The sequence below is a fragment of the Doryrhamphus excisus genome, linkage group LG1 (genome assembly GCF_037039965.1).
Source record: "Doryrhamphus excisus strain RoL-2023G ecotype Guam linkage group LG1, RoL_Dexc_Guam_v1.1, whole genome shotgun sequence".
Lineage (NCBI taxonomy): Eukaryota > Metazoa > Chordata > Actinopteri > Syngnathiformes > Syngnathidae > Doryrhamphus > Doryrhamphus excisus.
In genome coordinates, this window is record NC_136357.1 from 29,353,958 (window position 1) to 29,365,576 (window position 11,619).

Consider the following 11,619-nt stretch of genomic DNA (forward strand, 5'->3'; position numbering starts at 1 on the left):
ATTACATTTTTGTGTGTGTGTCATTTCCACACAATCACAACACTTTACACTCACACTCGATCTCTGCTTAGCGATACTTATTGTTGATCACTTTGGCGTATCTTTGTTAGCAGCTAGCAAGGTAAGCTAGCCGGATACGCTTCAATGTTTACAGAAACTATTTTTTCAATGATTTTTTTGGACGTTCAGGCTCGCCATCAGTATGTGTGTGTGGGGGGGGGGGGCAGTTATGTCACCCAAAAGTTGAGATAAAAAGTCCCCAGCCCAAACAGTCTGCAGTTAAGGTCCCGGGCCTCCGTTCACACGCACCCGAGGAGAATAAAGTCAGGGCAGCTTATTTAGGTCGGTTGGCTTAGTGATTGAATCGTGGAACCCGGGTGAGCAAGTCATGACACGTGGTGCCTTAAAGGGCCTTGGAAAGTGTGGGGAAAAACACACTGGCTGAGTCTTAACAGTTGAAGTCCCGCAGCTTCACTTCCTGCTGCTGTTCTCCCCAGCAGGAAGCGGTGCAGCGTCACTTCCTGCCGCTGTTCTCCCCAGCACACGTGTGATTGCTAAGCTGATATTGATAAGAGAATCGTTCAGCACACACGCTGCACCGAAACACTTTCTCTCCAGTGTGTCTCCTCGTGTGTCTTGCAAGTGCTATTCGCTGAGAAAAGCTTTTGCTGCAGATTGAGCAGGAATATGGTTTCTCTCCAGTGTGCGTCCTTGTGTGTACTACAAGTGCAGTCCGGTCATGAAAGCTTTTGTTGCAGCTTGAGCAGGAATATGGTTTTTCTCCAGTGTGTATTCTTGTGTGTATTGTCAAGTGTTGATTTCGCAGGAAACCTTTGCCACACACGGAACAGGAATATGGTTTTTCTCCGGTGTGGGTCCTTGTGTGTGTTTTCAAATCCTGATTTAGTACAAAAGCCATACCACACACGGAACAGGAAAATGGTTTCTCTCCGGTGTGTATCCTTGTGTGTGTTGTCAAATGTGCCTTCTGAGAGAATCCTTTAGCACAAACTGAGCACATGAATGGTTTCTCTCTCCTGTGTAGTCTCGTGTGTCTTTTCAGATTGCTACGATTATTAAAGGTCTTGTCGCAGTGGTGGCATTTCAAGCGTGTGTTGTCAGGGTGACATGTCATATCAGCTGTAGAGTCTTCATCATCATCATCATCAGTGTCAGGAGAGTGTGACGTCGTGTGCTCACTATCTGATAGTGGAGCTAAGAGCTTGTCTGCTGGTGATCCTCCACAGTGGTCTCCATCGGCTTCTGTTGTCATGTGTTGAGTTGAGCTGCTCATCGGAGGCTCCGCCTCTCTCTTCTCCTCACTTTCACCTTCATCGTCTTCATCATCTTCACTCTTCACAGGGACGCCAATCACTGGGAACTCCTCCGGTCCTTCAAGATGTTCTCCCTCCTGGCTGATGCGGTGGTCTTCCTCTTCCTCTTTAACGTAAGGCTCCATCCTGAAGCTCTACTCCTGGTTTTCAGTGTCGTCTGCAGGACAAAAGAGGACAAGTATAGGCTTTAGAAAAGTCCAGCTTCTCATGTTCCATCCTTCCCTCACTCCACCCAGTAACGCTATTAGAATGTCCCATTGGGGTTCATGTTCAACGATAAAGTGAGTCAATTAGTTGACGTTGTCGCTCGTTCGCGAAAGTTCCTCCTCGTACTCTGCTATCCTTCCCGCTAAGGCTCCAAACATTTCCCCAACAGCCGCAGATTCACCAAGCTGCCAGCATTTGACACATTTTCACTCAATCCCAACACTTTACACTCACGCTTGATCTCTGCTTCGCGATGCGTGGATAACTTCCGGGTCTCCTTGCTAGCAGCTCGCAAGCTAAGCTAGTCTGGGAAGCGTCAACGTTCACCACAGACGAGTTTGTCCTGACATGAAGAATTAATTCATAAGGTGTAGTTTGTAATGTGTTAGAAAAAACATACAAACGTCAAAAATGCAGGATTGTAGCGAGGACTTAAAAGACGACGACTCCTGCTAATCTTTTTTTTCCATTTCTTCGATGACTACTTCCGGTAAAACGCAGCGACTGGCGATGTGCGGATGGATACTACAATCTTTACGCTCGAAAATCGAGTCTCAAAACATAACATCGATACTTTCATAGTTAGTAATTCGAGGCAAGGTATATGATTAATAGGAACCCAGTGGAAAGTAAATAAATAATTCCCATCTTGTCTAAATGCTACACGACTGGCCGGAACTACTTTTTCTTCCGCCCTGGTAGGTACGTAATGCACAATAGCAGTGCTACGTCAGTCAATTGTGAAAGTTTTCCTTCTTTCTTCCTTCTTCATAATAAATAATTTCTGTGAATGGTTTCATTATTGAACGTATTGTTTAAAACACAATACTTTATACTATTTTAAATTTGTAATAAAAATGTAAATGACTAAATTATTTATATATTCAAAATGTTATGATTTTATGACAGGTTCATCGATACCAGCCTGACATGGACTAAGTATCCGATCAGAAACGGAAATTAGTGCTTCCTTCAGGTATGAAAGTGTCATTACACCCTTGACCTATGACCTGTGGCGAAATAGAGGACAATATGGGTTCAACATCAACTAAAAGGGAGGGTAGACAGATGGAGGAAACTGTCGCAGATTCTTTATTGCAGAAACATATGAACGACCTCGTGTTGAAGTCTTGATGGGTCATTCCAAGCTTCACTTCCTGCCGCTGTTCTACACAGCAGGAAGCGGTGCAGCTTCACTTCCTGCCGCTCTTCTCCCCAGCACACGTGTGGTTGCTAAGCTGGTACTTATAAGAGAATCCTTCAGCACACACGCTGCACCGAAACACTTTCTCTCCCGTGTGTCTCCTCATGTGTGATGTGAGTGTCGTCCGATCACAAAGGCTTTTGTGGCAGATAGAACAGCAATGTAGTTTTTCTCCAGTGTGTCTTCTCATGTGTCTTTTCAAACACTGATTCCGAACAAAAGCTAAACCGCACAGCGAACAGGAGAAAGGTTTCTCCCCAGTGTGTATGCGTGTGTGTCTTTTCAGATACTGACTCCTTACGAAACCCACGCCACAGATTGAACATGAAAACGGTTTCTCTCCGGTGTGTATTATCATGTGTATCGTCAAATCTTGATTTCGTACAAAAGCCACACCACACACGGAACAGGAAAATGGTTTCTCTCCGGTGTGTATCCTTGTGTGTGCTGTCAAATGTGCCTTCTGGGAGAATCTTTTACCACAAACTGAGCACATAAATGGTTTCTCTCCCGTGTGCAGTCTCGCGTGTCTTCTCATGTTACTACGATCGTTAAAGGTCTTGTCGCAGTGTTGGCATTTCAGGCGTGTGTTGTCAGGGTGACATGTCATATCAGCTGTAGAGTCTTCATCATCATCATCATCAGTGTCAGGAGAGTGTGACGTCGTGTGCTCACTATCTGATAGTGGAGCTAAGAGCTTGTCTGCTGGTGATCCTCCACAGTGGTCTCCATCGCCTTCTGTTGACCTGCTGCTTGGAGGCTCCGCCTCTCTCTTCTCCTCACTTTCACCTTCATCATCTTCACTCTTCACAACGACATGAATCACTGGGAACTCCTCCGGTCCTTCCATGTTGATGCTGTGCTCCTCCTCTTCCTCTTTAACATGTAGGGACCGTGTCTCCTCTTTCTTATTCACGAGACGGGGCTGGGGCTTCTCCTGCTCCATCCTGGAGCTCAGCTCCTGCTACTCAGGGGGGAGATCTTCCTCAGTGCTCGCCTGCAGGAGTGAAGAAGACACGCCTTAGGAAAGTCCAGTCATGTCTCTGAGGATCTCATCAGTGTCCCTCCAGCTGACACATGAAGCCCTCGGAGGACATCCGCCCCCCGCCCCCAATCTACCAACCCGGCACATAAGCTGAGCACTGGCTCCCCCCAGGGCTGCGTGCTGAGCCCCCTCCTGTATATTCGTGTTTAGTTTACCGGGCGGGGGAAGACCTGTAACATCCCAACCAAAGCCAGCATCCAAACACTTCCCCTCCATTCCTCAAGCTCATCCAATCACTGGTTAGAACTCATCCAGGATGCATTCAGGGTCTCACAGAAAGATTCATTTCTTATAAACTAATTTCAAAGATGCGTATTTGGGTGTTAAAAATACCCGAGCATTGCAAAGGGAGCCACAACAAAGAGGCAAAAGAGCCACATGTGGGTCTGGAGCCGTGGGTTGCTGACCCCAGCTCCATACCTACATTTTTATTCCTTCCGTTATAATACCCCTCTACCCAATCAGTGCACTCCAATGTCCTTTTCACGGTAATCATCACACATAAAGTTAATAAACATGTTAGAGTCAGAATGTAACAAACCTGTTCCGTGTAACACAACTTGGGGCTTCTTGGAAACGTTCAGTAGCAACACACAGTAACAACACACAGTAACAACACACAGTAGCAACACACAGTAACAACACACTACTCTCACTCGATCTGCGTTTAGCGATGTCTTTCTCACTTCCGGGTCTCTTTGTTAGCTAAACTGAGAGTATTTATCCTTTACAAAGGATGAATGTGTCGGTTATTATTCTTTTACGTGTTATAAATGCTTACAGAACAAAAAAATGTAAAAAAACGCGATAACAGCAATCACAGGGGATAAAAAAAGACCTTCTTGCTAACACGTCCACTGTTCTTATTTACTTCCGGCAGGCAAGACGCGGCTTGTACATTCTAGCATTAGCGCCTCCCTCAGGCGAGGAGGTGTTATTACACGCTCGTCTTGGGAACTTGCAGGAAATGTTGGATATTTCAGGATTTCAGCTTTTCCTCACTAGATGACACTTTTTGTGTCGTTTGTGTGTCACTTTTACGTCTCTTTTTAGCCTATTTTCTTGGCTCAAGCGTGAAATTCAATGAAATAAAACTGACTGACACGCAGTCACATGTTTCTCCTCTCTTTTTATTCTATTTAACCAGAAGAAACATCTTAAGGAGATTGTGTTACACACGTGTTATACAAAATGCGGTGATGTTAGCAAGTTATCAAAGTCTTCAATCAAGCGATGCAGCTTCACTTCCTGCTGCTGTTCTCCCCAGCAGGAAGCCGTGCAGCTTCACTTCCTGCCGCTGTTCTCCCCAGCACACGTGTGGTTGCTGAGCTGGTACTTATAAGAGAATCGTTCAGCACACACGCTGCAACTCAGCACTTTCTCTCCCGTGTGTCTCCTCACGTGTCTCACCAGATGTGTCCGGTCACCAAAACGCTTGTTGCAGACTGAACAGGAATATGGTTTCTCTCCGGTGTGTATTCTCATGTGTCTCTTCAAATAGTGACTTCGTCTGAAACCCGCATCACACACTGAGCAGCTAAAAGGTTTTTCTCCGGTGTGTATTCTTGTGTGTATTTTCAACTCGTGTTTGTGTGCAAAACCTGCAGCACACACGGAACAGGAAAACGGTTTCTCTCCAGTGTGCATTCTCGTGTGTGTTGTCAAATGCGCCTTCATGGTGAATCTTTTGCCGCAAACTGAGCACATGTATGGTTTCTCTCCTGTGTGCAGTCTCATGTGTCTTTTCAGATTTTTACGGTCGTAGAAAGTTTTATCACATTGAGAGCACGTCCTGTTTCTCTTCGGGTGACATCTCGTGTGCGACAGCAGCCTTTTCTTGTCACCAAAGGTCTTGTCGCAGTGGTCGCATTTCAGGCGTGTGTTGTCAGGGTGACATGTTGTAGAGTCTTCATCATCATCATCATCAGTGTCAGGAGAGTGTGACGTCGTGTGCTCACTATCTGATAGTGGAGCTAAGAGCTTGTCTGCTGGTGATCCTCCACAGTGGTCTCCATCGCCTTCTGTTGTCATGTGTTGAGTTGAGCTGCTGCTTGGAGGCTCCGCCTCTCTCTTCTCCTCACTTTCACCTTCATCGTCTTCATCATCTTCACTCTTCACAGGGACGCAAATCACTGGGAACTCCTCCGATCCTTCAAGATGTTCTCCCTCCTGGCTGATGCTGTGGCCCTCCTCTTCCTCTTTAACGTGGGGGGGCTGCTCCAGCTCCATCCTGGAGCTCCACTCCTGATGATCTTCTTCACTGATGTCTGCAGGTCACAAGAAGACAAATACGTGCTTTTGGAGGAGGTTTTTCATTGGGAATGTTGCACATAAGAACGCACTTCACAGGAAGAAGGAGCATGGAGGAGCATGGAGGTGCGTGAACATTGGAGGGACATTAAAGGGTGGACTTCATAGTTCATGGTGTTTATAGTTTATAGTCTTTTAATGTCGTGGTAGAGTTGGGAACTGATATTTCCCTGAAACTTGTTGATGTGTTAAAAAAATAGATTTGAAGAATAAACTACATCTCAGCTTGATGAAAAATATCTGATTCACCCTTTGCTCACTTTTCACCGTTTTTCATTCTTTTCCCTCTGTTCAACTGTTTACTTTTCTTTAATATTCCAAACTTTACTCTCATCAAATTATGACTTTTTCTTCTTAGACTACAACTTTTCATGTGATTCTTTTAAAACGGCTGCTGTTTATTCCTCTTTGTTGCTCCCGTTTTTGTTTCTTTTCATTTCTTGGCACATTCTAACAACGGAATTCAACAACAGCCACGGACCACAAATGGCCCCCGTGCTGCAGCTTGGGCACCACTAATCGATGACGTAAAAGTGTACTGGTGTTGAACAGGAGGTGACTAACGGCGCCTTCAGGCTGACTCCAAACAATCCAAACAGGAAGTTGAAGGCGATAAGAAAGGTCGCCGGGGGGGGGTCACAGATCGCCGGAAGCCACGCCTAGAACTCCCAATGATGAAATGTGGAATAATAAAATATGGAATAAGAAGTGAACTAACCTGTTCCTGCTCCGTGTAACCCAACTTGGTACCTCCTGGAAACAACGTCAGGTAGTTGACGTCGTCGCTCCTCTTTTGTTCCACAAAGTTCCTCCTCGTACTCTGTTTTCAAACTTTCGCACATTTTCCACACAATAACAGTCGCAACACTTCACACTCACACTTTGATCTCTGCCTGGCGACGTGATGATCACTTTGACGTCTTTTTGTTAGCAGCTAGCAAGCTAAGTGTTGACATTTACGGAAATGTGCACTCAAAGTGTGAGAGGCTGCCGTGTGTCGCTGAGCTGAGTAACAGCCAATGAGAAGCGCTGTTGTTGGAGAGTCGGGTATTCCTTCCACAGCCGCAGTTAGTCCCCGATTAACCATGGCTCTCAGCATTTGGGCTTAAACTCACACTTGATCTCTGCTTTGCAATCTGGTCTACGCTTCTTGTCTCGTCCTTAGCAGCTAGCAAGCTAAGCTAGCCTGCATTATCACTTCCGGTAATGGCAACTTTTAGTGCATTAGTGCCTCTCTCAGGTGAGGGGGTGTCATTACACCCTCGACATACATGTGCAGTTCAAAACGGACAGTATTGATTCAGCGTAAAGGAAAATAATAGATTCTTCAGTTTGAAGCTGTAACTGCAAACTGAGCAGCGGAATGGTTTCTCGGCGGTGTGAGCCTTTGTGTGTTTGCCCAAAGTGTCCTTCAGTTTGAAGAGTTTACCACAAACCGAGCAAGCGTGCGGTTTCTCTCCTGTGTGGCTCTTCACCTGTCTATTTGAATCTGACTCGCAACCAAAGGTCTTGTCGCAGTGTTGGCATTTCAAGCGTGTGTTGTCAGGGTGACGTGTCATATCAGCTGTATCAGGCTGGGGGCTGGGGGGCTGGGGCTCCTCCTGCGCCACCCTGGAGCCCCACTCCGGCTGCTCAGGGGGAAGATGTTCTTCGCTGGTGTCTGCAGGACGCAAGAAGACAAGCACAGAGGATGTGTATCGTAACTCAGTGGAGACAGACGTGTGTACACTTTGGTCCTGGGAATTCACTTAAGTAGATCTTTAAGTAAGTCAATCATAACTAGAAATAAGGGACGAAAAACTGATATCTTCACATGTTTTATTTACATTTTTTAACACTTATTTCAGGACATTTTATTTGTAGTTTGTTATACCTTTAAGTACATTTTCATTATTACATTTTTTAAACAAAAAGTGCAATAGAAATGTAATTATTTTAGTGTGCAAAAAGTAACAAAAATAAGTAAAATTTACCTCAGTGTAAAAAATAAAATGTGGAAAAAAGTAGAAAAAATAGAAAGACTTATTTAATAATTATTTTCCTTTTTTTTTACACTTTACAGTTTTTTTTTGTAATTTTTTCACATTTAAGTCCTTGACATTTTATTTCTGTATTTCACTAATTTACATGTTCTACTTTTATTTCAGTCAAGAGCGGGATAAAGGATAAAGGGAACAGGAAGTCCAAGAGGACCCGCCCCCAGTCAACCAAACACTGGAACCTCCGCCCCTAAGCGTGTGTTGCGCTGTAACTAAAGCACCCTTAAGTCCTCAAGTCGAAGTCCTGCTGCTGTTCCCCCCAGCACACGTGTGATTGTTGACCTGGTACTTATAGGAGAACCTCTCATCACACACGCTGCAAGCAAACACCTTCTCTCCAGTGTGTGTCCTCATGTGTCTTTTCAGTTCTGGATTCCGAACAAAGCCGATACCGCACACGGAGCAAGTAAAAGGTTTTTCCCCGGTGTGTCTCCGCACGTGTATTCTCAAATCCGCGTTGCGTCTGAAACTCAAGCCGCAGACTGAGCAGGAAAAGGGTTTTTTCCTCCTGTGTCTTCTCATGTGCTGGTCCAACCCCGAGCTGTCATGAAAGCTCTTCTTGCACACCGAGCAGGAATGTGGTTTCTCTCCAGTGTGTATCCGCGTGTGTTTTGTCAGGCACGCCTTTTCAGCAAATCCGACGCCGCAGAAAGAGCAGGTAAAAGGTTTCTCTCCGGTGTGCATCCTCGCGTGTCTCCTCAAGTCTGACTTTCGTGTAAAAGTGAACGCGCAGACGCCGCAGGTGAGCCGTTCCTCGCCGTGGTGTCTTGTCATGTGACGATCCAACGCCGAACTGTCGCACAAACTTCTGTTGCAGATGGAACAGGATTGCTTCTCCACAGTGTGCGTTTGGGTGTGTCTCCTCAAATGTGCATTCTGGGAGAATCTTTTACCGCACAGTGAGCATGTGAAGGGTTTCTCTCCCGTGTGATTCCTCGCGTGTCTTTTCAGATTTCCCTTGTTGCTGAAGGTTTTTCCACATTGAGAGCATTCCAAGTGCGTGTTGGCCGTGAGACCGGTCACATCAGCTTTGGCGTCTTCATCATCGCTGTCGGGAGTCTGTGACGTCGTGTCCTCGCTATCTGACACCGGAGCCAGGAAGCCTCCCTCGGGTGTCTCCTCCTCGTCGTCTTCGTCTTCGCTCTTCACGATGATGCGATTCAGGTGAAAACTGGCGACGTCAGCCTCCTCCGGTCCGTCAAGATGCTCTCCCTCCTGACTGACGTCGTGCTCCTCCTCTTCCTCTTTCAGGTGGGGGGGCTCCTCCTGCTCCGCGCCGGTCGGAACATCTTCACTGACGTCTGCAGGACACAAGAAGACCGAGTCGCAGTCAACTAAAACAAGAGTGAAGCCATCAGTGTGGATTGAAGACAAAGACGATTGGAGACGCGTGCATGGTGGGCTTTGCTACATGGAAGCGACAACAGTCGGCGACAACAGTCGGCGACAACAGTCGGCGACAACAGTCGGCGACAACAGTCGGCGACAACAGTCGGCGACAACAGTCGGCGACAACAGTCGGCGACAACAGTCGGCGACAACAGTCGGCGACAACAGTCGGCGACAACAGTCGGCGACAACAGTCGGCGACAACAGTCGGCGACAACAGTCGGCGACAACAGTCGGCGACAACAGTCGGCGACAACAGTCGGCGACAACAGTCGGCGACAACAGTCGGCGACAACAGTCGGCGACAACAGTCGGCGACAACAGTCGGCGACAACAGTCGGCGACAACAGTCGGCGACAACAGTCGGCGACAACAGTCGGCTCCGCTGTCGACGTTGTGCTACGTCTTCACTCTTCATCCAAAACCGAAAACAAAAAAGTGAGTGGCTTCGTCAAATGTTTAAAAAGAGCTCAGAGCGTTTCACAGGCGTTTGTTGCTAAACTACACACAGGCGACGGCGTTGTAACTCCGCCTCTGAGAACACCTCACATGTACCTGGGCTGCCGGAGAATAAGAACACGTAGCAGAAGGGCTCCGTCTTGCCATTATAGTTAGCGACTATATTCCCAACTCTCTAGATTCTGTTGTCCGACTGGACACTTTGGGCCGCACGGTGGACTAGTGGTTAACATGCTGGCCACACAGTCTGGAGATGCGGAAGATCTGGGTTTGTATCTGTTTGGGCATCCCTCTAGGGAGTTTGCATGTTCGCCCCCCCCCCTTGTGCTTTTCTCCTCCTCTCTCAAGCAAAACCAAAAGTGCCCGACAGAACTCCATCTGTTCTTGTGACTTTACTTCCTGGTTGGGAGCGCCAACCCGGAAGTCGTGTAGATTTGTCGCCAAACTCATTGTAACAAAAAGATAACAACACTGGCTTCAGCCATAAAGTGTGCCTTTTTAGAATTAACGTTCAGTCTAAATCAACATAAAGCTACGGAAAATGTGAGAATAATCAAACAAACCTGTTGGGGGCTTCTTGGAAACGGCGTCCAGTAGTTGACGTTGTCGCTCGTTCTCCTCTTTTGTTCGACAAAGTTCCTCCTCGTACTCTGCTATGGTTCTTTCCAACACTACAAATATTTCTTCCACAGCCAAAGCTAGTCGCTGGTTCACCAACGCTCTCAGCATTTGGACTCGACACATTTTCACACGATCGCTGTGCTAAACTAAACTAAGCTAGGCTAAGCTAGCTCGGGAAAGATTGGGGGAAAGCACCGAGGCAGTTTTATCCGCACAAGAAGGATGATTAAGTGATTAAATTGATTCTGCTGCCAAAACGCGTACACGATCTGCGCAACAATGAACGCGATAGCTGGAACTACAAGATAGCAATGATGCTAACGCTTCCGTGGCAGCCGGGATCCGTGACGTCATCACTACGGGCCGGCTGCAGGGTGCTGTTGTTTTGCTAGGCTCGGCTTTGGTCACTCGTGTCCGAACTGACCACAGCAAAAGGCACAGCAGTCAAAAGGTTAATTAATCATTCATCATTAGTCATTAATCATTAGCCATTAATCATTAGTCATTGATCATTCATCAGGTTTCCTAAAGTAAAGCCAATGTTGTGAAAGTTGACCACCAAAGGTCTAATCCTAAACCACAAAGCTAAACCTAGTCCTCGGTCCTAACCTAACCCCAATCCCTAATCCTATGTCCTAACCCTTAACTCCAACCCTAACTCTACAACCTAAACCTAACCCAAATCCTAGGTTCTAACCCCAAACCCTAAAGCTACAACCTAATCCCAACCCTAACTCACATCCATCCTAGGTCCTAACCCTAAACATTACCATCTAAAACTAACCCTAACCCAAATCCAGACCCTAACCCTAGACTCCAACCCTAACCCTAACACAAACCCCAATCCTAGGTCCTAAACCCAACCCTAATGTTGTAACCTAAAACTAACTCTAACCCCAACCCTAATCCTTAACCTAATCCTAGGTCTGAAAATCAACCCTGACAATATGACCTAAGACTAACTCTAACCCTAGTCATAGTTCCCCAGTCTAAGGTCTAAGTCTTAGGTCC

General features: G+C 46.6%; 4 protein-coding genes across 4 annotated transcripts; all 4 read right to left on the minus strand.

Moving 5' to 3' along the window:
- Positions 1 to 25: 25 nt before the first annotated feature.
- Positions 26 to 1,931, minus strand: LOC131131849 (uncharacterized). Its single transcript, XM_058076802.2, has 2 exons — positions 1,776 to 1,931; positions 26 to 1,491 (listed from the first exon to the last, which is right to left on the minus strand). The coding sequence occupies exon 2, from the start codon at positions 1,457 to 1,459 to the stop codon at positions 515 to 517; it is 945 nt and encodes a 314-aa protein (XP_057932785.2). The 5' UTR covers positions 1,460 to 1,491; positions 1,776 to 1,931; the 3' UTR covers positions 26 to 514.
- A 778-nt stretch (positions 1,932 to 2,709) lies between these two features.
- LOC131131848 (uncharacterized) lies at positions 2,710 to 4,690 on the minus strand. The gene is made up of 2 exons (XM_058076800.2): positions 4,332 to 4,690; positions 2,710 to 3,742 (listed from the first exon to the last, which is right to left on the minus strand). Exon 2 carries the CDS (start codon positions 3,689 to 3,691, stop codon positions 2,735 to 2,737), a length of 957 nt encoding a protein of 318 aa, XP_057932783.2. The 5' UTR covers positions 3,692 to 3,742; positions 4,332 to 4,690; the 3' UTR covers positions 2,710 to 2,734.
- A 227-nt stretch (positions 4,691 to 4,917) lies between these two features.
- LOC144894395 (uncharacterized) lies at positions 4,918 to 7,277 on the minus strand. The gene is made up of 2 exons (XM_058076781.2): positions 6,819 to 7,277; positions 4,918 to 6,057 (listed from the first exon to the last, which is right to left on the minus strand). The coding sequence occupies exons 1-2, from the start codon at positions 6,940 to 6,942 to the stop codon at positions 5,075 to 5,077; spliced, it is 1,107 nt and encodes a 368-aa protein (XP_057932764.2). The 5' UTR covers positions 6,943 to 7,277; the 3' UTR covers positions 4,918 to 5,074.
- Positions 7,278 to 7,910: 633 nt separating this feature from the next.
- LOC131131843 (uncharacterized) lies at positions 7,911 to 11,351 on the minus strand. Its single transcript, XM_058076793.2, has 2 exons — positions 10,551 to 11,351; positions 7,911 to 9,440 (listed from the first exon to the last, which is right to left on the minus strand). The coding sequence occupies exons 1-2, from the start codon at positions 10,729 to 10,731 to the stop codon at positions 8,371 to 8,373; spliced, it is 1,251 nt and encodes a 416-aa protein (XP_057932776.2). The 5' UTR covers positions 10,732 to 11,351; the 3' UTR covers positions 7,911 to 8,370.
- Positions 11,352 to 11,619: the final 268 nt, after the last annotated feature.

What these genes read in the sequence shown, in the direction of transcription:
- LOC131131843 (XM_058076793.2), bottom strand. Translation starts at nt 10,731, where the DNA reads ATGTGTCGAGTCCAAATGCTGAGAGCGTTGGTGAACCAGCGACTAGCT. An exon ending in TTCCAAGAAGCCCCCAACAG is followed by an intron (nt 9,441 to 10,550) that starts GTTTGTTTGATT and finishes TGTGTCCTGCAG; the next exon opens with ACGTCAGTGAAGATGTTCCG.
- LOC144894395 (XM_058076781.2), bottom strand. Translation starts at nt 6,942, where the DNA reads ATGTGCGAAAGTTTGAAAACAGAGTACGAGGAGGAACTTTGTGGAACA. An exon ending in GTTACACGGAGCAGGAACAG is followed by an intron (nt 6,058 to 6,818) that starts GTTAGTTCACTT and finishes TGTGACCTGCAG; the next exon opens with ACATCAGTGAAGAAGATCAT.
- LOC131131849 (XM_058076802.2), bottom strand. Translation starts at nt 1,459, where the DNA reads ATGGAGCCTTACGTTAAAGAGGAAGAGGAAGACCACCGCATCAGCCAG.
- LOC131131848 (XM_058076800.2), bottom strand. Translation starts at nt 3,691, where the DNA reads ATGGAGCAGGAGAAGCCCCAGCCCCGTCTCGTGAATAAGAAAGAGGAG.